We start from the raw sequence: 27022 nt of genomic DNA, 5'->3' as shown, positions 1-27022 counted from the left end.
TAGGGTAAGATACTAGAATAGCTGGAAATGTTTTTTCGGTCCTCTTCTATAGGTGAGTTGGAGTATGGGGGACAGTGGTAGGCAAGGAGAGTTTTTGTCTGTTTTTCCCTTCTCCTTGAAACTGCAGGCAGTCAGAAGCCAATTCAGACCCGAGCAAAGCTGCGAGGTCTTGTGAGAGCTCCCCTTGGGGCACGGTGTCCGTGAGCATCACCMTGCAGTGTGCACCACCTCCAATTCTGCTACTCATGCCAGAGGAGAGGGTGAGGGATGTCAGCTTAACAGGGCTGCTGGCAGAGCTGTGGTKGCTCTCTCTTGTCAGTACCAGACCCAACTCACTGAGTGATGTTGCATTTAAATTTACTGACAATTACACACAGAAGATGTGTGGTGATTCCTCTGGCAACCAACATGTCAAGTGTACAAGTATGAAATTGTTGAGACAGACAAATAAAAGAAACAAAGAAACCCAGAAAACAGTATCACCCTCAAGCACACATTGCTTTGCAGTGGGCCAGCAGACCAGTTTCTACCTTTACATTTATTTAATAAGAAATTAAGAGAAAGACGAGACCTTTCCCTACTGAGCAGTGTCCAGATCCTGATACAATGAGGYTCAGGATCTTGGTGGCTCTTTAGGTAATATGGCAGCAGTAACAATAATGCTACTTTCAAAGGAAAAAGACAAGACACAAAGCACACTCTCACATAATGGTAAACTGAATTTATTTCCTTTTGGAAAACAATTCCAGTAATCTCCAGGTTCAGACCGCAGAGTAAACATTAATAACAGTAACATACAGGTTAGTTCAACTGATTCAAGAATTTGGCCGTGTGAAATCATTAAGGAAAGTCTTGAACACTCAAAGCTTCAAATGGTATCCAGGAAAAAAAATTCTTTGACAAACTACATAACAACTATTGCATATATGGTAATGCTATCTGTCATATCGCAAGGCTTACAAATATATATACGGGCCTTATTCAACTGTGGGTTCCTGCTCTGTGAGAAAGAGTCTCTTCATATTTTTTGCAAGAATCTTCAGCAATAAAAAATAGTCTTAGATTCATCCGTTTGTATAGCAAAAGAGAGATTTCTAGACTGAAGTTTAAACGAAAGGGAGGCCAAACAGAGCTGTAATGGAACATAGCTATTACCTTCTCCCTCCTCCTTGAAAATGATATTTTTTCTTAAGCTATTTTTTTCCCCTCACACAGTATTATTATTATTTGTATCTTTCTTGAATAGGGCCCAAGTCCACTTGTCTTTATAAGACCATTTTAGTATCAGACAACATAATACATGTGCAACACTTTATATACAGGAAGTCTATCCGGTGCTCAAAAGTTCAAACACATGAACATCCAACAGTTTYGATAATACAAGTTTTATGGTACAATACAATGATTCTGAATAATATACATTAACAATGAAAGTTTCGTGCAAAGAGTAAAATGTGTTCCCTTTTTGTGCCACAAAGAATTCTCTGGAAGAGACGGGCCTTGCACTAACTGCTGTGCTGGGTCATCGTATGATTCTGTAACGAAAACAAAAGAAACAACTTAGTCACAGGACAGGCATTTCTGTGCGAAAGGAGTACGTAAAAACAATTCTCCCAACATATCTTGCAAAACGACAGGCTGGAAAAAGTGTATTCTTGACCCCTCCTTGTTTAAACTAGCCAGAAACAGCATCATTATGGAAAAGAGGAGTTCTCCCCAGCTGTTTCACACCAGTATTCTTTACATGTGCCACAAGAAGGGCAACGCACTCTCTCCAGGCTGGGTTTGAGCTGACCTTCCCCAGTGAAACTGAAGACCAGGTCAATGCCTCTGGTATCCGCTTACACAGGGCTTATGGTTTATGCATTGCAAAAATGAGAAGTACATTTGCTGTAAAACTCTTACACAACTGGCCTGTGCTTCCTAGACTGTGGCACTGCTTCAAATGCACAACATCAGCAAACCCATTTCCCCCTACATGGTATGGCACAGTACAGTCTGGTAAGACTCACTCTCTGCTAGAGCGCTCAGAGACTGATGAGAAGACAGGCAGGGATGCCACAGCTTGCCCTTTGGTCACCAAAAACCACAAGTTTCTTCCTCAGATGAATACAGTGCCTCATGGGTGATAACACAACATGGACTTTGGAGTCTTAATTTCTTCTTTCCTGAACAAATAATCACCAAGTCTAGCAGCAAAGAAAAAAGAGGTTTCACCCTCTTTTCTACCACCCCTCAAACTGAGTTGACTGCTTTCAGTTAAGATGCTACCATGCTGCCTTTACTGGCTCAGATCCTTCACAAGGATTGAGCTAAGAGCAAGGGACCAATCCAATACATGCTACATTTTCTRCAATGTACACTGGATCCACAAATACCTAGCAAATGTCTGTGAATGCTCCTTCTCAGACAACAGGGCAGCCTCTGATTAGTGATGAATTTTCCCCTTAGTAATCGGGGCCAGATTTGGGGCAGTGACCCAGAGGGCARGGGTGTCACATCCCGTGATTTGCTCCCAGCTCATGAAGACCCTTCGCTCTACTTTATTAAGTTAATCTGTCTTTAAACCTCTTTGGACTAACACACTTTAGGATGAACCTGTTCCCAAAAGACAGTCATCATTTACAACAAAGTGAACATCTACTGAACCATACCCTCCAGAGCCACCCATGAAAGAGCACATGAAAACAGCCTCAGCGAAACGACTGTGAAATACAGCGTGACTGCAGACCAGCCTAAGAATCCTCTCTCCCGTCCTCCTTCACTCTCCCTTAACTGTGCACGCACACAAATAATAGTTCATGGGACATTTGGCAAGGAAAGGATCTTACAGTAAGACTGAGGAATTTTTAATGTAGTGCCATTCTCAAGATTAAAGGAAAATGACCCAGTGACACTCAAAGATGCAATTTCCAGATGTGAATACAAAATGATTTAATGCTGATGGCAGGAATTCCAGACTGTCCAAGGCCAAAGAGTGTTAAAAAAATACACTCCACCACTTGATTTCATCTAGTTCCTCATCCTTCCCATAAAATCATTTCAAAATGCTGTAAAGCAGTAACAWTAGCTGCAGCCAAAAATGCTGGCTGGTCACAGGTAATGGGCTCTGACTTTAAAGCACAAAAGCAAGGAAATTAAGAGTTAAGCCTGACAGTCAGTCCTTTTGTCATCCTGTTGTGTCCATTTATTGCAGCACTTACAGCATAACACCGCAGGCTTATTGGAGACCCTGCAGTACCCAGAAACAACAGGACAAGTTAAATATGGGGTGGCAGCCTGAATTCTGATTTTTTTTCTGCTTCTGAGCAGGTAAAGTAATGTACCGATTGTTACATTGCAGACAGATATTTGGGGGGGGGATCTTTTGTTTCTAGTCTACTGAGAGCAAGCACGTCAGTCATGACCATTTTTATTTCTTTTCACTAAGTGAAAAATRCATAATCAGTATGAAGCTGTATGCACAGTTGCATATGAAACAGTCAAAAGGTGTTTTAGAATTGTAGCTGTAACTCTTGCTGCAATGACATTTTTGATTAAAAAATAAAAATGTTCAGATACGAAGGAGACAAAATAAAACACAGCATAAGGACTGACTTGCCCCAGCTTTTAGTGTCCCTGACTCCTGTGACCTGGTGCAAAACGAGATTCTCTGGAGATAATGAAGAAATAATAGAAAAAGAACAAACAAGCATTTCAGTGTAGGAGACAGGGCAGGATAGGAACATGAGGAAATGCTTTGAACAGTTGAAGCCTTAAAAAGGCAACCATACATGCTGTAAACAGTCAAAAAAATCCATGGTTTCCAAAGTAATTAAGGCTCCCCAAATGTGAGGAACGAGGGAGAAATACCTATTTGGCTAAGTAGCAAAAAAATACGAAGTGGAAGCACTTCAGGAACATAACATTGACAAGACAAGCAGGCTAAGGATGGGAGGAGAGAGATAAGAAAAGGAGAAAAATTCTGCAATCCCACAGAGAGCCATATTCCACTCCTACCAAAAGCCATCTATTGGAGACCCCATGTCTAAGTGACTGAAAATTGCAAACATTAATCCCAGTTATGAACTGTTGTTGTTTTTATGAGGGGTGTTGTGTTTAAAAATTTAGGGCAAAAATTCTCCTCTATTATCCACACAGCAGATCTCGACTCCGATAGTCTCTGTGCCTCGTGTGCAGCGAGCTCCCGCCTCCCCGGCGGTGGGAGATCAGGCAGATGGGGAAAGCAGAATTTGGAGCTCCCGCCGGCAGGGCCGTGGCGGGGCCATGGGAGCGTGGCACACCCGGGGAGTGTGCAATATTACACTTGAGATCCCCTGTACAGCGAGGAGAGTGAGCTGCCCTTCACTAAACACACCCTCGACAAACCTGAAACGCCTCCTCCAGAAACTTCAACTAGTTTGCCTGAGTTTGGAGCAATTAGCTYATCCACTTGCCAAAGAGAAGTCATTTAGCAAAGTGCAGGAGGTATCATATGCGCCCCTTCTTTGCCTCCCCCAAATCTGATTGCACATAAGCACATCTGTTTAATTATTTGGTAGTCTCCCTACAAAGCAAAAATGTCAGTTTCCTGCTTAGCCATGGAAAGGGGAAAATATTTTTTCTCAATATAATCTTTCCTGGACTTGAGCAACAGCTGTGTTCCAATTTCCAAGAGCTGGGATCTCATGAGGAGACACTAGTTTGCAAATACAAATGCAAGCTTTGCATGCACAAAATGGAGGAACAGGGAAACAGGAKGTGTGTGTGTGTCACTGCATTCGTTATGGTGTAGACCCAAACCAAGACAACTCCTACATCCCAAATTTCTCTGTCTCAGTGTTATCTGGAAAGCAGGCATATTACCTGGGAAAACCAGAGTTCAGTATATTTCCCAAGCAAAATAAACTCTGTAAGTGAATTTGCTCTATTCCTAGAAATAATTATTTTTGATAACTGAATCCAGAATCCCAACTGTTAAGTGACCTACTATAAAATTACATGTCACCACTTTTYTGGATGAAAATGCTTTGAGATATCCCTGTTGTTAGTGTTAAGGACTTGAAAGCGAGCAAAGAATTTCAGGATAATACTGGGTGGAAGAATCTCCCTGGCAAACAAATACAAAAAAAGGTTTCTTTGCAGAAAGGCTTSAGACAAAAGAGGTAATAATACTTCTTGTTGTCTGGTGCATGCCTTTGTGTTTCAGAGGGAACATGAGAGGTAATAGCTAGCAAAAAGCTCCCGCCCACAGCATCAAAATTAACGAAGAAAAAAATACCCACAGATAGCCACAGACTCAGTAGCCCATTAGAATCCTTAATGTGAATCCTGAATGCGGTTGTATTCAATTTAAATGGGACTTCTGTGTTTTATGACCAGATGAAACAAGACATGGCTGTACCTGACAAACAGTACAAAGAGGGTATGYGTGAAGAGGTATAAAGATGAAATGTAGGTGCATTATTTCAACAGATGGTAACAGTATCACAGCAGCATGTTATTTTTTCCATAGTTCAAGAACACAAACATAAGTAATCAATCATCACTGATTAAGTAATTATGGTACCCTACATGTTATCACTTATCTGGAATCCTTTATCTGTGTACATTACAGACCATCTTGGATTTTTCTGCATTGAAAAAAATAAAAATGCACCCCACCGCACTGCAATCCAGTTCCAGGTTGTAAAACAGAACTCTACATTACTATCAACCTTTAAGCGCTACAATTTACTTTTTTTTTTAACAAAAGCAATTGGTTTCCAACAGGCTGGATAATAAGTCTTTTGACCTGCATTCTTCTTTGACCCATTAAGGTCACCCCTGTGCTCGGGCATATAGCTGACTTAGGAAATGCCTGCAAGTCCTGCATTTCATCTCCTGCCCACTCAAAATAAAGCTTTCTTTAAATGTGTCTGTACGGGTCCCTGAAGACCAGGGAGGCATCCCTGTAGTGGGCAATGGAGGGACAGAAGCTTCTGCCTTTATTAATGAATGCAGACCATTATGAGTCTGGCTGGCTCCTGCACTGTTCCCAGAAGCATATACTGTACGTGACTTAAAATGCTAGAATATTGACACAAAGCGAGCTGGGCACCCCTAAGGAAAATTACTCCTTGGATATAATGTAGGCTCGTAACAGCTATTAGAGTACAAAATAAAACCCTCCGGGATCAAACTGACATATACCGCATTCTACCTACTCCTCAAACATTAGAAGAATTTCTTTGTGAAGGCATTCTCAAGGACAGCATTAAACTGACTTTTGTAGCAATCTGCAACAGCTTTTTGGCTTACAGCTTTTAGTACTAAATCTCTAGTTTGAATCAATATAAGTACTATATCTACCACATTAATCAATACATTTGGTTCAATACACGTTCTATTAAATTATACTTTCTAATCAAGATTTTCTGCTTCTCTTCCCTTCTTTTTTATTCCAACTTCTTATCCTGTGCCATACTTTTCAAACTGTATGCAGCTAAGAAGAGGATGTTGGCTTTTCCAGAACAAAAGGAGGAGAAAGAAAGCCTYGTGGAAAGTCAAGCCTAGCAAAACCTAGTATTTCACAGGATCAACATGGTTTCCAGAACTTCGGTCCAATGCTTTATTACTTAACTGTTTGTCGTGACCTTTCACCCAGAAAGCTTCATATTGGATGCTGTTGGAATACTATACCATGTGGAAAGGTGAGGGAGGAGGGAAGAGGAGTATTAACTGGTAACATCAAAAACAAATAAATGAACCTTTTTCAGACTAAACTATAAAAAAGGTATCATAAAAGGCGATTTTTACCCTGTTTCTTTAGACTTGTGCTGCTTCAAATATTGCAGCACAGAGTTTCTTGTCAAGGCACCATTATATTGCTGAAGGATTCTTTCCTGTAACTGTAATATGATTACACTCATGGATTGAATYGATGAGTTACTTAGATTTGTACGATACTAAGATTAAATACAAACTATAAATTAAGATGTAAAAATATATTATTTAGTCCAGGTCCTTGGGGATATGGGCAGCACTGGGATAGAAGATGTCTCCAGCAATCTGAGCGATGAACGCAGTTACAGTAAATTGTTTTTCCACACCTGTGTTAGATTTGGTGGAATRTGGCTGTTCTTCATAAGCAGAGAATATGAAACACAGTGTCAAAATGATAAACATGCATATTGCAGGCATGCAATGCATTTGCCACTGTCTTACAGATCAAAACCACTGCACTCGTGTCCCTCGCTTACAGTCAGTTTCTCTTTCCTTATCTCCATATAATCATTGTGAACCTGCAGAAAAGCTGTTGCATTTTCTTTTGACATTTAACATCATCTCACTCAGCTCACAATAGTGTCTTATAATACTTTCTAGATGACACTATGTCACCATTAAACAAAAAGGTGAAATAGCATAATAAAAGAGAAGAACAAGAATTCATAGAATCCAAAGACAGAAAAGACCCATTAGGGCGTTTTCTCCACCCATCTTGCCAGTGTTGGATTATTGCCTATAGTGTAATTTCAAGTGTTTTGCCCAGTCCAATTTTAATTAGAGCTTCCAATGCTCCTCTTGGGAGACTATTTCACAGCTTCACAGACCTCAGGGTTAGTATTTTTTTTCCTGATGTTCATCCCAGGAGAAGAAAAGGCTCAGCCAACTCCAAATCAGACATGAAACCAAATCTGCATAGAAGCTGGTTTCAATAGAATATCTGGGCCATTTCGAAGCATCTGAAACTAGTAAACTTACTTKCAATGCCCCAACACATTATGGCCCTGGCTGCACTGCTGCTGCAAGCAATTAAGAATATTCAGTTATGTGGGGTTTCTAAGGCTCAGTTGCTATTCAGGTAAAAATGAAGTATAGGTGGGATTTGGGTTCCCATACTAAGGGTAATGACTTCCACAGTGCACTCCACCACATGAATTAACTGAAGATTAAGGACATAGCCAAGYCCATTCTATGATTCTATAATCCTTCATTGTACTGACAGAGCATCTATGAACACTCAGACTGTAAACATTTCTGTCTTCTTCACACAGGTGAAATACAAAACGAGCAATTTCAGTTGAAACTGATCAACAAATGAGCAATTATTTCCCTCTCAGGCTTCATCCTTCCTTTCATAAAACATGAACTTACAAGAAATTAACTTAATTGCTGTATCTGGAATGTCTGAAGTAACAAATATTTCTGATGTGTTTCACCCCAGAAATTGCAATGCTTCTGACGTAAATGAATATATATTCGTATTTCAATGGTCACACTTGTGTGGAGTGAATGAGGGACCTGGACCGAGGTGAAAAGTAGGAAGCTGCATGAAGACTTTGGAGTTCTGGAGACAACAGAAAAAACCCAGGCAAAGTGTTCCTGCCACTACCATCTCCAGGACTGTAGTGCAGCCGGGAGAGCAGGAGGAGCAACAATGAATTTATAAACACACTAAAATAGGCATGGAGTTTCATCCAGGCCAAGTTTGCTCACCAGCACAGGCCTAACAAAACAGAGTYTCTGAAACTTCAGATTCCCAGGGAAATTGATCTGAACTAAACCAGAGCTTTCCACAACAAAAAATGGGCCAAATCCCAAGAGGATCTGTGTTCCCATAAATACCAYTTATGTGTGGTGAGTTGATGTTTACCAGCCTTTGAGAATCAGGTCTGTTCTCAGACATGATGGCCAATTAAGTGGTCATCTTAGGACATGACTGACCATTGYTGACAATGATAATTTAGGAAAGTCTACAGTGAATTGCAGTCATTCATATAAATAATTCACCTAAGCTATGTGATTTGATATATGTTAATGTTTCTGAAAAAGCATGACTGCTAATCAGATTTTCCTCTTTATCATATTTAAGTAAAACTCCCAGTGTTCTGGTTCTTCYACTCAGCATTTCCAGCTGGGCCAGAGAAAAACTACGTGTAAAAAAATCTCAGATTGGAGAGCATGTTCTCAGGGATGCAAAGTGAAAATTAAAACCAAACCCAAACCAAACCAAAACCCTTGACACCTATTTTTCTTCAGATACCTCCAGGAAGTCACTAGTAAAATGTCAATGATTCCTTTTGGATTCATTACTATATGCGAGTACATACATCACAGATTTGTTGTATGGAAAAGAATGACATATATTCCCGGGAACAGCAAATAAGATTTCCATCATTGTCACTAGAAGAGAACAGACACAAACACAGATGCCTGTTCACCATCCTTGCACCTTCCTCATTATGAGCRTTGGCAGGGGGCTCCCAGCTAAGCCTCTGACATAAATCAGAGTAGCTSGAAGGCTGTTTTAACCTATGGTGCCAGGCAATCACCTCCCATAAGCCTCCTTTACCCTGCCTGCTGTTTATTGAAATACAGTGAAACTTGCAACAATGCCTTGCATTTCAGGCAACAGTGTGCCTGGCTGCATGGGCAAGRTGTGTGCATTACCCCCATAAACAAGGTGGTGATGGGCAGAGAGGGCAATGGTTAGGGCATGTTCACAGCAATTCTTCAAAACTAAGAAACATTTCTGTTCTTTTATGTGGCAAAAGGGCTGGACTGATAATCAGGATCCAGGTCTAAGTCTTGTCTGTAATAAAACAAAGCTTTTGTGATACCGAAAATGTTTGAAATTAATACACAAGCTTTTTTCCCCAATAAGAAAATTGTTCATTAAGTGGGAATAAAATCTTAAACAAAAAAGGCAGAAGGAGGCACTTCTGAGAAATTTATCAAAAGTCTTATTACTTTAGAATATGGTTATGGTTACCCTGGTATAAATTAAGAAAACCGCCTCTGAAATCAAGGGATTTTCAAGATAGGAAAAAGAAAGAATAGAGCCAGGCCTTTAGGGTTTRAAACAAAGTGAATATTGCTCATATACAGATCGATTCTTGCACACCCTCTGCAGAGGCCACAGCCAGAAGTCTTTTCACCCTGACAGACATAGCAAGCAGAACCCAAAGTTGAACAAATACAGATTTGTCTGCAGCTATTGTACAACAGAGTAACAGGGGACAACAAGCCTTGATAGGCAATACTGCTTAATAAGATATTCAGGGATTAAATCAGTGTTTTACAAGATATGTGTGTTCATGGGCTAGTTGTTGCTCTGCTTTAATTTTTTTTTCTTTGTTATGTTTAATTTATCATGCTGGTGCTTTCTACAATACATCCATAAACAAGTTTAAGTTTGACCAACCTCCCACTTTACATCCACAGGCAGTATTTCTGCTTTGTGCTCTGGTTTCAGATACCTTAAAGACAAATAAATCTGTGGGGGAGAGGGAGGTAACAAACCTAAACAAAACCAAAAYCTTTTGTCTGACAATATGCATTCATCTTATGTGAATACAAATTTGCCTAGCTGGGAGTGAGGAACTGGCTCCTGGAAGAGGAGCTATGCTATGCACAGATTCCTTTATAGGTCAAACCCAATTAAACAAACTACTACTAAATATTTAACAGCTCAGTGCAGTAATTAGTGACAAATAATGGAAGCTTAAACTGATAATTGCACAGAAATGTCCTGTTGGAAAACTTACACGTTTCTTGCTCCTCCTCCTTTTCTCATACTCAATGAACCCTGATCCTTTCCAAGGATTAAACTGACAAATGAATCTGGATTYTATGCATATCTATTTGGTCTGCAATGAAGTTTTCTATGACTTGGAAAAGGAAATTTCCAAGGGGAATTTTTCCTCTCAAATTTCCATTTTGGGTTCTCTGCTTTTAAACAGAGGAACTGCTAAAACATGAATTGATTTCAAATCTTCAACCAACCTGCAGGTCCAGAATTTAAGCTCCTGTCCAAAGGATTCAAAAGGTCACCCAATTAAAATGGGGAAGCACACAGAGCTGTGATTTATATGCAAAGGGCAACCTTTAAAACAATGATACTTTCCAGTTTTCCACAGGTGCATGTACAAGAATCCCTTTGAACAAAATTACAAGTGAAATTACAAGTTTCTTGATAACAGCCTGAAAGAAAAGTGCTGTAACTTGTCCACACTCTGATTATACAGACAGACACATCCCACACTTGTATCGATCGCTGAGTTCCCCTCCCTATCTCCTGCCATAACGTGGRGCATTGTGCTCACCAGGTGACATGGGGACAGCCTGGAATCTGGAGTCCCTGCACTCTGCCAGCTGGTGCGTGGGGCCTTGTACAACAGCACTCGGTGCACTGGAGGTTTTGGATCAGCCTGAGATTAACTCGCAGTGACTAAAAACATTTTCGCTCAGGTGAAAGCAAAGCCTGAACAAGCCCAGTTTTAAAATCGACAGACCTGCCTTTCACATGGGGAAATCATATTTGAAGTCATCTAGCAAGCTTACATACACCCAGTTAAGAGAATGCAGCAGTGGATGGGAGTGTATTTTGGATCCTGGAATCAGAAATGTAAATGAAAATTTGTCCTCTTGTCCATGGTATGTCAAYTTTAGACTGTGTAGGATAGAAAAGGAAAAGCTATGGTGTTCTGCTAGCTCTCCTCCTCTTCTAAATGCTCCAAACTCWGCTGCACATTGGTGCATCATTTTCCTTCAAGACAGTTTGCAAGGAAAGCCAGATTGAGATTTGATGGTAACAGCCAAGGATTTCTGAGCTGATAAGCAGAGGCCCCTGTGGATTTTGCTCTCTGACTTCCTTCACAACCGGTTACTGTGCCAGCCCATCTTGGACATCTTACARTCCTTATTCCGATAGCTCTTCAAACAAGGAATAGCAGGAACTGGGACAGTGCTTATGTGGCAGGCTTGGAGTGTGTGTGAATTATGAATCTATTGGTTGGAAAAGAAACWAAAAACAATTTTTATCCCTTCATAGCTGGTGATTAGTTAGACAGCTAAGAACCCTGTGTTGAAATGTTTTTTTCTTAGAGCAAAACTCATCTGAATTCCTCCCTTTTCTGTCCAAGAAACCCCATGTYTTAAAGGTGACTTTTAGAGAGACCAGAATGGCATTTTCCCCTTTACAACGAAGTAATTACTTCTCTAAACTTTGTGAGGACACACACTGTAAAGTAATAAATCTGGAGCATTTATTAACATGTTGTGCCAGGACAATAATGTTTCATGTTTGTCATTGTGGTTGTTGGTCATAAAATGCAAAAGTTTGGATTCTCTATTGTCTTCTGTTTTCTGGTTTGTTTCTTTTCTKGTTATTTGCATTTGTGTAAAAGAAGTGTGAAATGTGACCACAGCTAAATGGRAGGAATTTTACTCTCACTTTCCGCTGTTTACAGAACCTATAAAAGGGGGGAAGGCAGTGAAGTCCAATTCCTACAATTTAGTAGTCCTCCCCCAAGCACAATGATGTACCACACRAAGAGCATCTTTTATGCTTTTTTTCTCCTCCCTGTGACAGATGAAGTATCCTCCTACCAAATGTCATTCTCTGAGGCTGGTCATTCTGTTCCCTGTCAGACAGCTGGCCAGTGACACGTTGCAAGTCAGACATGTCATTAGATCTTGCCTTGACCCTGTACTGACAGTCGAAGAAATGCCCCCACCCCTCACCTCCAGCCTTGGTTTGTGATGCCGTGGTACCCCTGCCTCCTTGGCTATCTCCTGCTAGGGGATCCAGCCTCCTGCAGCTGCTGCTTTCACCCCTCGTTGCCCATTAGGACTGTATTTTAGTGGGGCAATCTTGAGATTGAGTGAAAAGAATCACATTTGTGAGGAAAATAACAGGACACAACACTTACACTCATTTGCTGTCTACATTTAGTGCCAAGGTATCTGAAACAGAGAACTTTAATTCCTTTACAAAAGGATGTGCTGTAGCTATGGTGAGGCWAATCTATAACCCTCGCGATCTTATATAATTTGCTACTCCAAGTTAATTTTAATTTGTCAAAATAAAGCCCACCTAATAAAAATAACCCTTTAAAGTGAAGTATTATCTTGAACCCAGAAAAGAAAAAAACAGAATCTTCACAACTGGAGGGCAATTCATCATACCAGAGTGCACACTTATATATATTCAAAAGTTAGCTATAAACAAATAGTAATAGTGCCATGCATAAAGGGGCAGGCAACAGGAGGCCTGCTTTCTARTAAGCCCTCAAAGGAACCTGCCACATAGAAGTGGCACTTATTCTAATTTAAAGCTCTCACAGTTACTTTACCATGGCAAAATTTATAAATTGATAAGTTTAGTAAACACACTGGCACTCCAAACAAAAACCCACACAACATTTCAGGCCCACAGAGAAAATAGCTTTCTCACAAAGGTACAGTCTTCAGCAGTGAGATACAACGTTTGTTTGGGGAATATTCTTGAGACCCCTGATGTTCAGGAACAATTCTACACCATTCCATTACAAATCTATGTCACTTCACTATGGTCTGTAGTCTATTGGTCTGTAGTCTGTTGTCCCCACAAATGTTTTCAGTATCCTATGGCCTAWTACGCACCTGTATATTTGTGTCCTGGTCAGATCAAACAAAGAAATACTTCTGAGTTTGAGTCTACTCTGGGTATTTGACCTCTCCTAAAGTGTGATTGAATAGTCAGGACAATCTGCTTTCAAATTGTCAGTTTAAAAACATATTTAATACTTGCAATTAAAGTTCACATTCTTTCTCATCTCTGTTASTTTTGATTCTCAGTAACTATTAAAAGTAACAAAAATTATATTGCTCTTCATTTGCATASATGAAGGAAAAAAGTAAATAAGAAAGCAATAATAAGGGCTAAGCAGGAAATCTCTGTAATACATGCAGCACAATATTGGATTTTTTTTTTTTTTGTTATATCCTAAAATCACATCACTTTGTACAAACTTCCTTTTCAAATCAAAATGATACTAAAGTAAAACAACTGCAAGCAAAATTTCTAAGACACAATTTCTAAGACACAAAGTTTGTATCACAACTCTCATCACTTCAGGCTGACCTGTCCAAGTATCTTGTGAAACATGACAAAAAGACAAATCTGCAAGTTCGTAAGAAACTTTGAATGAAAAGAGCTATGTGTTGCTCACAAACCACGGAATGCTGAGCAGTGTYAGCTGAGCTGCACTGATGCCTACAGCAGATGTCCACCCCTTCCTACTGCTTCTGGGCAAACCTGCTCAGGCTGTGCTCCTGCTCCTAAGGGCATTGAGAGGGAGCCAGAATAAAGAAGCTCTTACAGAAGAAAGCAAAAAAATGAAAAGTTCGTGCTTTGATGAGTGATGTGGAATTGAAAGATCAGAATTTAGTACTATACCCAGACACCTGCTGTCAGCAATGGAGCTATGTCATAAATTTGATATGGGTGAAGTTAGTGAGATTACATTTTTGGACCTTGATAGGCAATTTCTGTCACCTGCATTTTCAGGAGATTCTCAACACCTTGCAGAATCCAACCTCCGCTCCCAAGCCACATCCTTGGGGGACCCAGTATGGACTCAAGAAGGCTCTTTTTAGGCATTAGGAATTACGATTTTGGCCACAGGGTTTGCTTTTCCAGAAACAAATGTATTGTCAARACAATCTACAAATTCATGGAGAGTAATTTCTAAGGGTTTTTGAAATATGTCTTTTCACAGCTGTATTTCTCCATTAAGTTCTGCACAAGAGTCTGACATCTGTAGAGAGTTACAATTCTGTGCTAAATTGTGTGCATTTTCAGATTAATTCCTACACATTCACTGCATATTATCRTAAATATATGTGGCCTAAACATTCAAATCATGGGCTATCACAGTCCTCAGYGCATGTTAAAGCATTCCTAACACTGCCTGAACTTATGCCAGCTCATAATAGCCCCATGGGATTGTTATACCAATTAAAAATCCCTGGAATTCATCAGAGTCTGAGACATGCCTGTGAGGACCAAAAGGGAGTGATACAGAACCAGCTTGCAAAATAAACAGGATTTGCTGCGTACTGAGGGAATCCTTGGCTGTCTGACTAAGGTACCTTTTATACTGGCAGGGGATGCAAATTGGAGCCTGAGGATCTGCACTTTCATTTTCAAAGCTCTTTGCAAACATCAACCACTTCACCTTCACACCATTGCTTCGAGGGAAGTAAATATGTACAGTTCCAGCATCTTCTGTTTTCTGGAGGTGCAAAGAAGCAYAGGGCATTTTTACAGTCTCTGTTCAGGCACAAAAGGGAGCTTTTGACAACCTCTTCCTTTGTGGGCAAATGAGTTTCTCAAGGCCACGGAGGGAACTGGTGGCAGAACAGGGTTTACTGGAAAGATCCTGCTATCCAGCCTGGTACTGAATCCACCCTGCCTCCCCTGCAACACACCAAAGCAACTTGCAGAATTCCAGCCATTCACTGCTTTACTGTAGAGGACAGATTACTGCATGTCACCCTCCATAATCTCTCCTGAAAGAGGAATTCTACACACTTCCCGGGGACCTCCCCCTTTGCCTCCCCCCCCAAATGGTGACAGGGTTAGAGACAAGTTGTTTTCTCAAGGCTGAGATTAAAAATGGCTCTATGTTTTGCTAAACATTCCTCTGAAGCATGGGCAGCGCGTGTGTGTGTGTCTGAAAAGGACCCCAATGAAAGGAAGGAATGAGAGATGCTAAACAATGCTGTGCAAAGTTGCAGACTGTTCGGCTACAGGCCAGAAAATGAATCCAATTTTTCATTCTGTCATTATAAATATTTCAGTGCAAATGGTACTGATTTTCTGCAACTGTGGTTAAGCAAAGGGCCTCCGAGTGAATATTTAAGGGGGAAAAAAAAGAGAAGGAGAAAAAGAGGGAAGGGAAAAAAAAGAAAAATAAGAGGGAGGGTGAAAATTAAGGTTAGAAACCAATTAATTTCAAACTTTCAGTGTAAAAGGTTCTGGGAAAAATTCTACAGTGATGCAGCRTGTGACTCGAAGGAGGGAAAAAAACATTTACTCTGCTCTTCTTCTGACAGTTTCTCATAAAATATCTGCAGTCCATCTATCTTTTAGTACTCCAGGCTCCTCTGGAGAGCAGAAAATAGTAGTTTAAAGCTCACTTCAGTGCCAGTCTGCGGGAGATTGCTTTCCACAGGACCCCTGCTGATGGAGGCCTAGGGGAAGAGGCCCAGGAGTTATTCAATCAGTCCAAGGCTCTGGGGCGGCCGGGGCTCCTTTGAGGGCTGATTATAAAGCTGCCCTCCTGTTGCCTGCCTCTGAACAGAACGAAATGAGCAGCCTCTTGCTGAGCAGATTCTGCAAGAAGGAATTTCACCTGTCATGGAGTTTGTCAGAATTTCAAGATTTATCTTGGTGCAAAATTAATAAAATACCAACTAGGATTTCAGCCTGACTACTCAGCTGTGTCATCTCAAAGTGATCTTTCACCTAAGAAAACCTGGACACAGAGCTACTGAAGTCATTCTTGCCCTACTTTTGCTCAGGAGCTATGGTGGATGCTACGACTGAATAATAAAATGATTAGAGGTGGATTTCCTGACAATTACACCCAACGTCAAGTGCTGGGTGGGTGCTACCGTCCTAACGCGTGACCTTCCACCTTACTTCTTTGGTTACTAAATCTCCCTGGAATAAGCTAGAAATCTGAAATAGAAAAAGATCATTTCTGCAGTTTATAACCTAGCAGGTCCCTTATGGCAGCACATCTGTTAAGTTCATACACTGGTATTCCAGGTCTGGATTTGATTTATAAGTTTTAGAGGAATACAAACAACAGACTACATGAGATTACATCCACTGAAACACTGCAAATTAATATTGCCGTGACAGTCAAGTACATGGTCTTTTAACCATATTCYGAGTTTAATATTGTGGTAAAGTGCCAGGTTGATAAAGCATCATCTAAATCTCTGTGAGCTGAGTGCAATTCTTTCGAAGCTAGACAGTCTCACCAGTCTTCTGACAGTGCCTTACAGCAATAATAATAATAAAAAATCTTCATACACWACCTGTTTAGTTAAAACTGTACTAGCTTATAGCACTTGGTCACAGGAATTTCAAGTCTCAGGTAGCAAAGAAGCAATTAACTCGTAGTCTGCAAGAGAGCTTTTCAGCTAAAAGRGTAGATCAGCTTGTAGAAAATAAAATTCAGCTAATGGGTAAATAAATATTGCTCAATTTACAATGCCATTGGTTCAGATCTTGACATGGAAAAACAGAGATCCACTGTACTAAGAAACTGCAAAATATACCTAGATAGGAAGAAAGATGCATTTGCCATCAATACCTCTTACCCTGAACTGTAGCAATTTCTCTGTACTGTTCAAAGCTGTTTGCTGTTTGAAGAAACAAATCTACCTTTCTGTCTRTTTTCTCCCCAGCATTTTCTAACAAGAGCTTAAAACAAATGGTAACATATCCTTTACCTGTCTCCTCACCCTTAAATGACAATTCAACATTAATACACATCATAAAGCCACCTTTACTAGGCACTAGTTGTCTGACAGTTTTAACACCAAGAGATCTCACAGCAAAGGGGGAGAGAGAAAGCACGCAAGTGAATGCACAGATGGTGGGAGGGGACACAGGGTGCTCTCAGCAGGTTACAGTAGAGATGCATTAACTCCACAGAGGGATAAGGGCTTCCCACCAGTACAGTCATGAATTATAACTGAGCATGGGAGTGAGTTCTTAGTGCCTGTCTCACAGCAAATATACTGTTCCATTTTCCTGCACAATCACCTTTCACCTTTACAAATGCAAAGCAAAGCAAAATGCACCACTAATATTTRACAATATCACAGGTTCTTTATCTTACACAGCACACATCTACAGACAGGAAGTGTGGGGGGAGGCAGAGTATTCACTGACACAGCGTATCCCCGAGCAAACTTACACACCCATGATCTGTGACTGTGCCTAGTGATTCTGCTGCAAAATGAGACTGTAACAACACAGAAAAACAACTAAAGCTGCACGTAGAAATGTGTGTAACTCAGCAGTATTGGTTCATGAGAACTGAATCATCCCTTTCTCTCTTCCTTTGTTAACAGGGTGGAGGACACTCAATTTCTGCTTTGAACACAAAGGAAGCTCAACTTAAAAAAAATAATAAAATCACAGGAGGCAGCAAAAATCCACTCTTTCCCCACCCAAAATCTTTCAGCCTCAGTTTGATCAAACAAACTGGTGGTGAAACCGCCTCCCAAAACAGGTAGAAAAGCTAAACCTACAAGCTGTTCCTTCTGACTGGGGGACACACACATTTTTTTGGAACATACACTTCCAGTTGTGTACCCATTCAGAGTCTTTTCCACTCATTCTTGGAATGGAATAGCCCAGTGATGCTCTTACCCTGCCCTGGACAGGGAAAAAAAAGGCAAAAACAAAGCAAAATACAAAGAAAAAAAGGCCACCACTTTTGAGCCAAGATTGCTGTTTCCTGNGGGGACACACACATTTTTTTGGAACATACACTTCCAGTTGTGTACCCATTCAGAGTCTTTTCCACTCATTCTTGGAATGGAATAGCCCAGTGATGAACTTAACCTACCCTGAAAAGGGAAAAAAAAAAAAAAAACAAAAGAGAAAAAAAAAAAAAAAAAGCCACCACTTTTGAGCCAAGATTGCTGTTTCCTGGAGTGTCTCTTCATGAATCACTGACCACACCTTGTTTTCCCAAACTATCTGCACCTCCTCCCTAGGGGAATTCATCCCCTCCCAGCTTTCCTCCTACTCAATGAACCTATCAATGGAGAAAACTTGTTGTTTTTGGCAGCTGAAAATTTGACCAGTTTTAAAGGATTCATTTACCATGCCTTTCACTTTCGTTTAAATCCTCAGTGTTCCTGTTCTAAATGACAGCATGGCAAGCACTGCTTTTAAGCAGTATTCATCTTGYCTACCACATCTCAGCCTTTCACAGACGCTGCTCTCTCTCCAACAATGGAGCCTTACTCYTTTATAGCTTGAGGGCAGAGACTCTCACTAGCTGTAGATGCRCTGCAAATATCACAATAAAGGACACAAATGTGAATTTCTCGTAAAATATGGGTTGGCTCTGGAGGTACCTTGTTTTAGGAAACTCTKTCAAGAGCAAACAATAAATCTTTCTCCAAAATGCACAGCAGCCACTCAGTTGAAAGAGCTTCTCCAAATGATCTAACATGCCAATGGAATCAGGATGCTTGTGAATTTTACACTTTTCTCCMCTTTAGCTCTCTGATTGTTATTTTAGCTTCTTTCACACTTAATATACTCAATGCTGGTTTGGCAGCATGTCTTGTGGAATGTAAAAAAAAAAAATCCCTGAAGCTTGAGGAGGTGCTCTGCAGTGGAAGGTAGGGTTTGAACTACCAATCTTAGGAGTTTTGCTGCTACCCAACCCCTCTAGCTATACTCTGGTATACTAAAAACATGGAGGGGTGAGGATGCTGGGAGTGATGACAACCTTGTGCCAGTGCTGCGGAGGGAAGAGGGGGCAGACCTCGAGCTGCAAACGTCCAGTGATAACCGTGTGCCATCACTTGTTGGGAAATGACAGGACCAGTGGAGAGTGGAGCCAGGAATAAGGAGCTTATTCACAGAGATGGAGTGAGGGGGGCCAGTAGTGAGGTAGGGGGAAGGGAAATCAGATTTGCAGAACTGGCCATGAAGCTCCTCAATACACCATAGCTGGATGCTTCATAAAGTCACACTGATGGCAGTCCCGGAGATGGCCATCTGTTGTCAGCTCTGGGCCAGATGAAAGATAATATAATGGCAGCTACTGGTAGCTAACAGCAGGGCAGTTGTAGGAAGGAATGCATCCTAGAATGAAGAAGTGGTGCTTCCTGYTTAGCACAGAAAATCAGTCATCGATATCAGCTCTATTAGCAAGAAATTAATGGATGGACAATTAAGAGAACTGAACTGATCTACCAGGGAAATTATTCATATGCAAACAGAGTGCTTATTTCTTCTGCTTACTCCAGGTGTATGTGCCAGCTGATCTGACTAATGGCAAGGTGTGGGCTGAAACATTCAGGGCACAGATGATAAAACCTCATTTTCTGCAAAGAGCAGAATTCCATTTCTAATGATTATCTGTGGGTCAGGGAATACATTTACTGCTTTCCCTRCCCTCTGTCTATGACAGGACTCCCTGATGTTCGCTGAGTTTCCTATAAGGACTAATGGTAGAAATTGGCCTTTATGTAATATTGAACTTCTACTAATTGTTACCATGATTTATTTTTACAAGTGCCTTATCATTATTATCAGCATCACTCAAAAGAAAAAAWGTTTGCCTTCCCAAGCAAGATATTGTTTCTATCTTGCTTCTTTCTTTGTTCCATAATCTTTCTGTTTCTCTTCTACTCCTCTGCTTTTTGTTCCCTTCTTCTGCCTTTCTGTGCCTTTTCCTTTCTGCAGCAACTTTTGATTTGCTTCTTTAGGTTGAAATCTCACACCTCACTGTTCCATTTGCTAAAAAAATTTCAGATATTATGATTTTAATGTTGACATGTAACATCACTGATATGTTTCAGAGTCAACACTTGCTGCTTTCAGACTGGAGACAACAAATTTCACTTAGCATTTGTGYATGACACAGTCTTTGCAGTCATAGGGATTACAAACTGTCCTATATTACTTGATTCTCCAGAATCTATTTAATATARACCATATGACTCAATTTGGAGAAGAGATGAATGGGTTAATTTTTTAAATAGGTGCTTATATTTTACAAAAAGAATCCTGCCATACAAGAGTATAAACAGGAAGAAATAGGGACAATATATCCAAGCTCACACGATTTTGGGTATGATTCTATCCCCCTAGAAAGAGAAGGAATAGAAATTTTAGCTTATTTTTGAATGGGTACTTCATGAGTGTCAGTCAGTGCTTAGCTAGAGCAGCATACTTATTTTTCAGTACTTTACCRTTCTACTGTAAGTCTGAATTTCTTTTCAAGATTAAAATGGTGCATTTAAATGCARTATTTATCACTTAACTGCCATACTGTCTGCCAATTAATTCTGTATTTTCACCAACAATATCACTCAAGCATCAGAAAAACAAACCCATAATTGTGATTCAATCACTTTAGAAATGTTAGGAATATTCTTGCAGGGAATGTATAAGAGATTGTTTCCTGCTTWTTTACAGGAAAAAGTGTAGAAAATTTCACAGGCTGACTATGGTATGCAGAGTTACAAGTATATGAAGTATGTGAAGATAAATAAGACACATTWATACTAAGCTCATCTTTGACAAGCACTATTTAGTGAAATCAAAATGGTCCCTGAAAAACTCTGGCACTTTGGGCTTGGTGGGCTTTGCAATGTYCTATAAATATTCATTAACTAATGAAGTACCCACAGGGAGTGTTTACATTTGAATAGGCCAATCAAAGGCGGGTGAACTCWCAAGCTCCAAACCTGGAAATTTCTTATTTAGAAAAGAATTACAGCATGAAAACCTAATGCGGCCATAACACCCCTCAATCCCCAGGAGGGAAGGGGCACTGGAAGGGAATTCAAAGTATTTCTTTTCGTATTTAAACTTTGTTTGACATTGAAGCAAAGGACTTGCAGGGGAAACACTTTGAAGGTATGTCCTTAAAGAGCTAATGCATGAGTGCCTCCACCGTGCTTCTCTTGATTGCCTTTTTGAGAAAATTTGCAAAGAAAATAATTCTCCCTTCTTGGGGAAAGAAGTCTCAAATCTCAGGAACACAAGCCTGAATTTTTTAAATCTTGAAAGACATGGAAAGATACTCAATGCACATAGTGGTGCACACGTATCTATCTGAAATACAATGTACAGTACGGGTTTGGGAAAAAAAGCACTCAAACCTGCAATGCATGCAGCTCTGTCTAGTCCCCTAAAACACAAACATTATTACAATCCTAGTATTTCTGGAACACGTATCATTATCATCATCCTCATTCATGAGATGGAGAGCATTCACAATTATGCAGAGTAAGTTAATACCTTACAAATGAATCCAGCTCTCCTGACTCCTAGGCATTWGCTCTGAGAAAAGCAACCTGACTCCCTGCTAAGGACTAGGGCCAACATTAATGAATGTGATGCCTGTATTTAGGCATCAAAAGTATTTTGTTGAAACTTCAAAAGAGGCTATGGCTGCTCAGCACCTATGCTTTTATCAAGGTTCCTAACTTCAGGCGTTTATGACCTGATTTCCTGATATACTCAGCACCAGCATCTTGCCCTGGCCTTAACTTCAGCTAGAAGTGCTCAGCACCCTCTCAGRAATAGGCCACTGAGTTTGAAAATGTTGGCCTAAAGCTTTGGCTGTTAATTGGATTCCAGGTAGGCTTCTTTTTAAGAAGAGCTGACAAAGTTATTCCCTGCTGGCTCCTGGCCTTTGGGGCCTAGAAAGCCAGCATCTATGYTCCACTCCTCACCCTAAGAGCTTGGGGACCTAGAAATGCCAAAACTAATCTCCAATTTCACTTTAAAAAAATGTTTCGAGGCCTTTTCTTTGTGAAGAAAACATCCTGCAGGTTTRAAAGTTTTGCGTCTGTTTTTGTGTAAAGAGTATAAATTATTCACGATCTCCCCTGCTGTCATGGAAGGCTCGCTGTTGGGACCTACATGGTACACAGACTCAGCTACTGCGGGGGCTTTGGCAAAACAATCCTAGATATAGGCAATGGYGCCACTGCTGCTATGGTTGACGCTATTCCTACACCAATCTCTTTCCCAGCTGGCCCCAGAAGGCCTCTGCCACAAGGAGACAACCCCAGCCCAGGTTAATTAGCAGTTTTCTCTAGCTGACCCCCAAATGAGAGAATGTAGTGTTTGAATCCCAGCTCTGCCACTGTCTCCAATAAAGGTCTCAGTCAAGCCTTTAGTTCTTGAAATAGCCTAGAGCTTGCTTAGTTCTGCTCCAGCTCAGGTCAACGGTACTTTTTAAAGGCTGTTTAAAAATGTTGAGATTTTTGGGAGCATTTTTCAATGCTGAGATCTTTRGAAAGTTTAACCCTTAAAGAAGTGAGGAAGAAACTGGAAGATTAGTTTCAACAGTGCTAACCTTGGAACAAGAAAATGTTAGAACTGGAAATCCAGAGAAGGACATAAAACTTCCAGAGACTTTTCTATACTGCCTCTGTCCTGCTTTGTTTCAGCGGCTTGTACTGGGAGCTAAGAATGTTCTCCTGCTGTTTTGAAGTGACATGAGTAACATCTGCTACGAGCGCYTCATTCGTTCTTTCATCCTTTCCCCAGGGAAGGAACTGTGTATTTTGTTTTGGTAGAGCTCTGTTGCTGTGGGTTGGGATTTTGGGGGAGCTTTAGAAATCTACATACAGGTATATGTTAACCTGAGGGAAGGGAGCCTTTGGCACATCTAGATGCACTCTGCTCTTAAAAGAGTAAGTTGAGGACACCCATGGTAATACTAAACTGCTGTGGACATTTGTTCCACACTCTCAGAACAGTTTGTGAGGACGTTCTAGCTCCTGAGTAAACAAACTTCAGCTCTTTGACAGAAATGCTCACAAAGCAGAACTTTGTCAACTWCCACATTGTAACTGAACAGGGAAGAACTTCTCAGAACATCTCTGAGATGTGCTTGACCCAGTCCACCAAGAATATTAAGGACTGAGTCTTAGAACACAACTGGACAAACATGTAGGAAGGCAGTATAGGCAGTGAGAGAGCTGATTGAATATGCTCCTGGTCTCCTTTGCTACTGAGGGCTAGTGCTGCAGCTCTCTGTATTTGCTGGAACGTCCTACAGGCTGATGGCTTCATGCCCAGGTATTCTGTGCTGATGGAGTCCAGATGGGAAGCAGCAAGGGCGTGAATCACTGAGGCCAGGTCCCTTTTGAACAGGATGAGAAGCAACTGCTGATCCAATTATTTCTTGCCCTAGTTTTCATGTCTGYAAAGTGGGGACACTTAACTACCCCAGGGGCAACTAATTATTAGTCACAAGAAGTTAAGTAAATGTCCTAATTCACCAAAAAGACACGTAATTTTTGTATTGGGCAAAATGGTGCTCAGATCATGTAATCTTGGCTAGCATCATATTAAAAATTATCATCACTGATAAAACACTGAAAAAAAAAAGGTACAGACATCGATACTTCTCTGATCCAGCAACATCCGCAGAAAACAAAAAGTGAATTCATTCATTCACCCTGGGTAACACCCCACAAGGGTACCTCATTCCTCCCCACAAACACCACAATATGCTGTGTCCCTGGAAGTGTTCAAGGMCAGGYTGGATGGGGCTTTCAGCAACCTGGTCTTGTGGAAGCTGTCCCTGCCCATGGCAGGGGGTTGGAACCAGATGATCTTTAAAGTCTCTTCCAACCCAAATCATTCTCTTYCTATGGAATGAATACTAGGACTGGAAATAGGAAAGAAGTGGTTACTCCTCATCAGAGACAAGCGAAGCACAAACACCAGAGSCAACATCTATGCCTATGTCCAGTAAGACCAAGCAAAAAGAAACAGGCACTGGAAATAGCACGTGGGCAGGAAAAAGAAGTCTTATGCCTTTATGATAATTTAATGAAAATTCAATACTAAGTTAAACTAGTGGTAAGTTTCTTTGCTTCCTTTCAGTCAATTAAAAATTCAGTATTATGGATACCGGATGGAGAAGACTGATTTAGTTATATCCACCCTCTRCAGAGAATTGAATGGTCCAAATGTTCAATGAGAAGATTTTTATCTTGTGGGGGAAATCTAGGCACCCTATAAATGCAGCTTCCTTATCTAATATTTAGAGATTGTTACAAAACTGTTTCTGAAAAGCCCTTATTGTGTTAAGCATGTCTTATWAAAAGCTTTCTATTCCAAGAATAAACATTTTTAGGGACATACCTTTTCAACTGCATTTCAGAAGTATAAATACACCACATAGCCTTTTAGACACGTAAGTTTGAAAAGTCACAACTTGGAACKCTCTAAAAGCATAAACTTCTAACTGTTACAGAAGGTTTCCATTTGCTTCCTTCACATATACACAGTATCTAAAAACCCTGAAGCTGGTTCTATAGCTGTTGAGCACAAAGGTGTTTAAAGGAAGTGCACRGAGCACAAAGGAAGTGTCAAAAGGRTCTTAAGCAAATTYGGTAAAATTTYATTATTTCAACTTGAAGGTTGAGCAATACATTGAAGGTTTGATTTTCAGGATTGGTCATTTGTTTTCTGCTCTCACCGGAATGTGGCCCTGTGGGATTGTCTTGCATTCCTACCWAGTGTCTGAAGTAAAGTAATGGAAACTTCTAAACAGAGTCCTACTTAATTTTTGCATTGAGAAGGTGAGATGGACATAGTATGAGGGGATTCTTATGTTCTTAGAGGCTACTTTTTCTGAACAGGAGCCAGAAAATGCTAAGCGAAGAATCGTACTGGGTCACACACCACGTTAAGCACCATTACAATGCATATATTTTCTGTATGCTTGAATTAATTCCCTTTAATTGTCAGCTGTACCACACATGTGGATAGGATGTCTCTGCTCCTGCATTCTGCCCTGTTCTACCTTGTTCATGTTTCCACTCTGCCAGCCCAACAACCATGGAGTGAGGACCCTGTCTTCTAATCTGACATGATCAGCATGTCCTGTACATGGGAGAAGCAYTTCAGATGGAAATTTAATTTAAAAGTAAGGAACAGCTCCTGACAGTGAAAATAAACATACAGCTATGTTGCAAGCCCCAGCACAAACCATGGTAATGTGAAAGGCTAGAGAAGCCTAACCTCGAGGTTAGTTACCAAAGACTCCACTGCTTCAGGTGGTAGATAGTCTGAGCAAAAGCAATGCCTCCTAGAATAGGTTTTAAATGAGAGTGGGCTGGAGACCGGTGTATTTTCAGCAAATGCAGACCCCAAAGGTCAGTACCTACTGCTCTGACTAAGTGCTTTGCTGCCCTTTCACCAGCCTGGGTAGGTAACTGGAGATAAGAGCAGAAAGACACTGATCCCAACAAAAAAATGCAAATGGCATGATGGCACTGCATTTTTTTAATGCATTCTCTGCTGGGGTGGGGCTACCCAAGTTAATTGAAATAATAAACACAGTGAATTAAGTGTGTAAGTAAATGGATATCTCTTCCTTTTTGCAAGTGTAGATAAGCCAGAGGAAGGCTGTTACTAAGGATGTGGAGATGGGGTCTGTTAAGAGCCTTCTGCAGCATGGCACTACCAACAGACTGTCATCTAGCCCATGCAGAGCASAATTTCTCTCTGTAGCGACACTCTTTTGTGCCCTTCACTAGAAAACCAGGTGCTTCAGTTATGTTTAAGTTTCAATGGATGAGGGTTAGTTGGAAAGGGGAAAATATTTCCTTAGTCTTGGACAAGAATAAATTTTGAGTGTAAGAACATGTGGTTTTCTTATTACAATAAAAAAAATGAAGGCAGCTGCCTGGGCTCCCATGTATTTTGAAATGAAAAGGTATTTTAGGTGGGACAGACTTGTAAGGAGGTGATTGTACACATCACAACTACACTGTGTGCGCTTTGCATCTTCATAATTCAGTTACCTATTCTGCTTTTTAAAACCCAGTCTGAATTCTACTGTTAAAATAAATTTCTACCGTGTGTTCCATAATTGTCTTTTGCATACCCCCACCTTCTCCCTTCCTGATTTTCTCTTTCTTTTTTTTTTCTTTTTGATCGTTCTTTCCTAACAATCTCGCCTTTCTCTTTCCAGGAACTGCTGATCATTCTGCTTCTCCTTACTCCCTCATTTTTATTAATCAGAGATGAACAACAAAATTCAGTAAGTCAGTAAGTGAAAATCAGKAAGTCAAAAATACTTTTATTTTTGTTTCTGAAAAAAAGCAGTTTGACTTTACTGGAAATACTTCACAAAAAATCTATATAAGTATTTTGACCAAAAAAAAAAAAAAGATTCTGATGCCTAAAATTCTTCCTCTGTCAACTSTCCTCTAGCACATCAATAGGAACTAAAATAATTTAGAAACAGTCATCTGCAGTTGTCTCAAAGTGTAACACTACATCAGGAATAAGACACCACCACTTCTCACAGCAGGACACACTGCAGAATGTTAATATAAGGTAAATAATGCCTTCATTCAAAACTGTTTTCAGATCTTGTTCAGCATTTCTTTTTCTTTCTTTCTTTCTTTCTTTCTTTCTTTCTTTCTTTCTTTCTTTCTTTCTTTCTTTCTTTCTTTCTTTCTTTCTTTCTTTCTTTCTTTCTTT

General features: G+C 40.4%; 1 protein-coding gene across 4 annotated transcripts in view; it reads right to left on the bottom strand.

The window, feature by feature from the left end:
* Nucleotides 1-701: 701 nt before the first annotated feature.
* The window catches only part of ZNF521 (zinc finger protein 521), a 229987-nt gene continuing 203666 nt past the window's right edge, over nucleotides 702-27022 (bottom strand). For all 4 annotated transcript variants that reach the window (XM_057367247.1, XM_057367248.1, XM_057367249.1 and 1 more), the window contains one exon: nucleotides 702-1535. In XM_057367247.1, coding sequence (XP_057223230.1) covers nucleotides 1506-1535 — 30 coding nt within the window. In that variant the 3' untranslated portion in view covers nucleotides 702-1505. The remainder of the gene's footprint in view (nucleotides 1536-27022) is intronic.

Source organism: Malurus melanocephalus, unplaced genomic scaffold, assembly GCF_030028575.1.
Source record: "Malurus melanocephalus ecotype Western Australia unplaced genomic scaffold, MMel_1.1 scaffold_76, whole genome shotgun sequence".
NCBI lineage: Eukaryota > Metazoa > Chordata > Aves > Passeriformes > Maluridae > Malurus > Malurus melanocephalus.
Note: the sequence above shows the minus strand (reverse complement) of the source record. Positions and strands in the feature narration are given on the sequence as shown.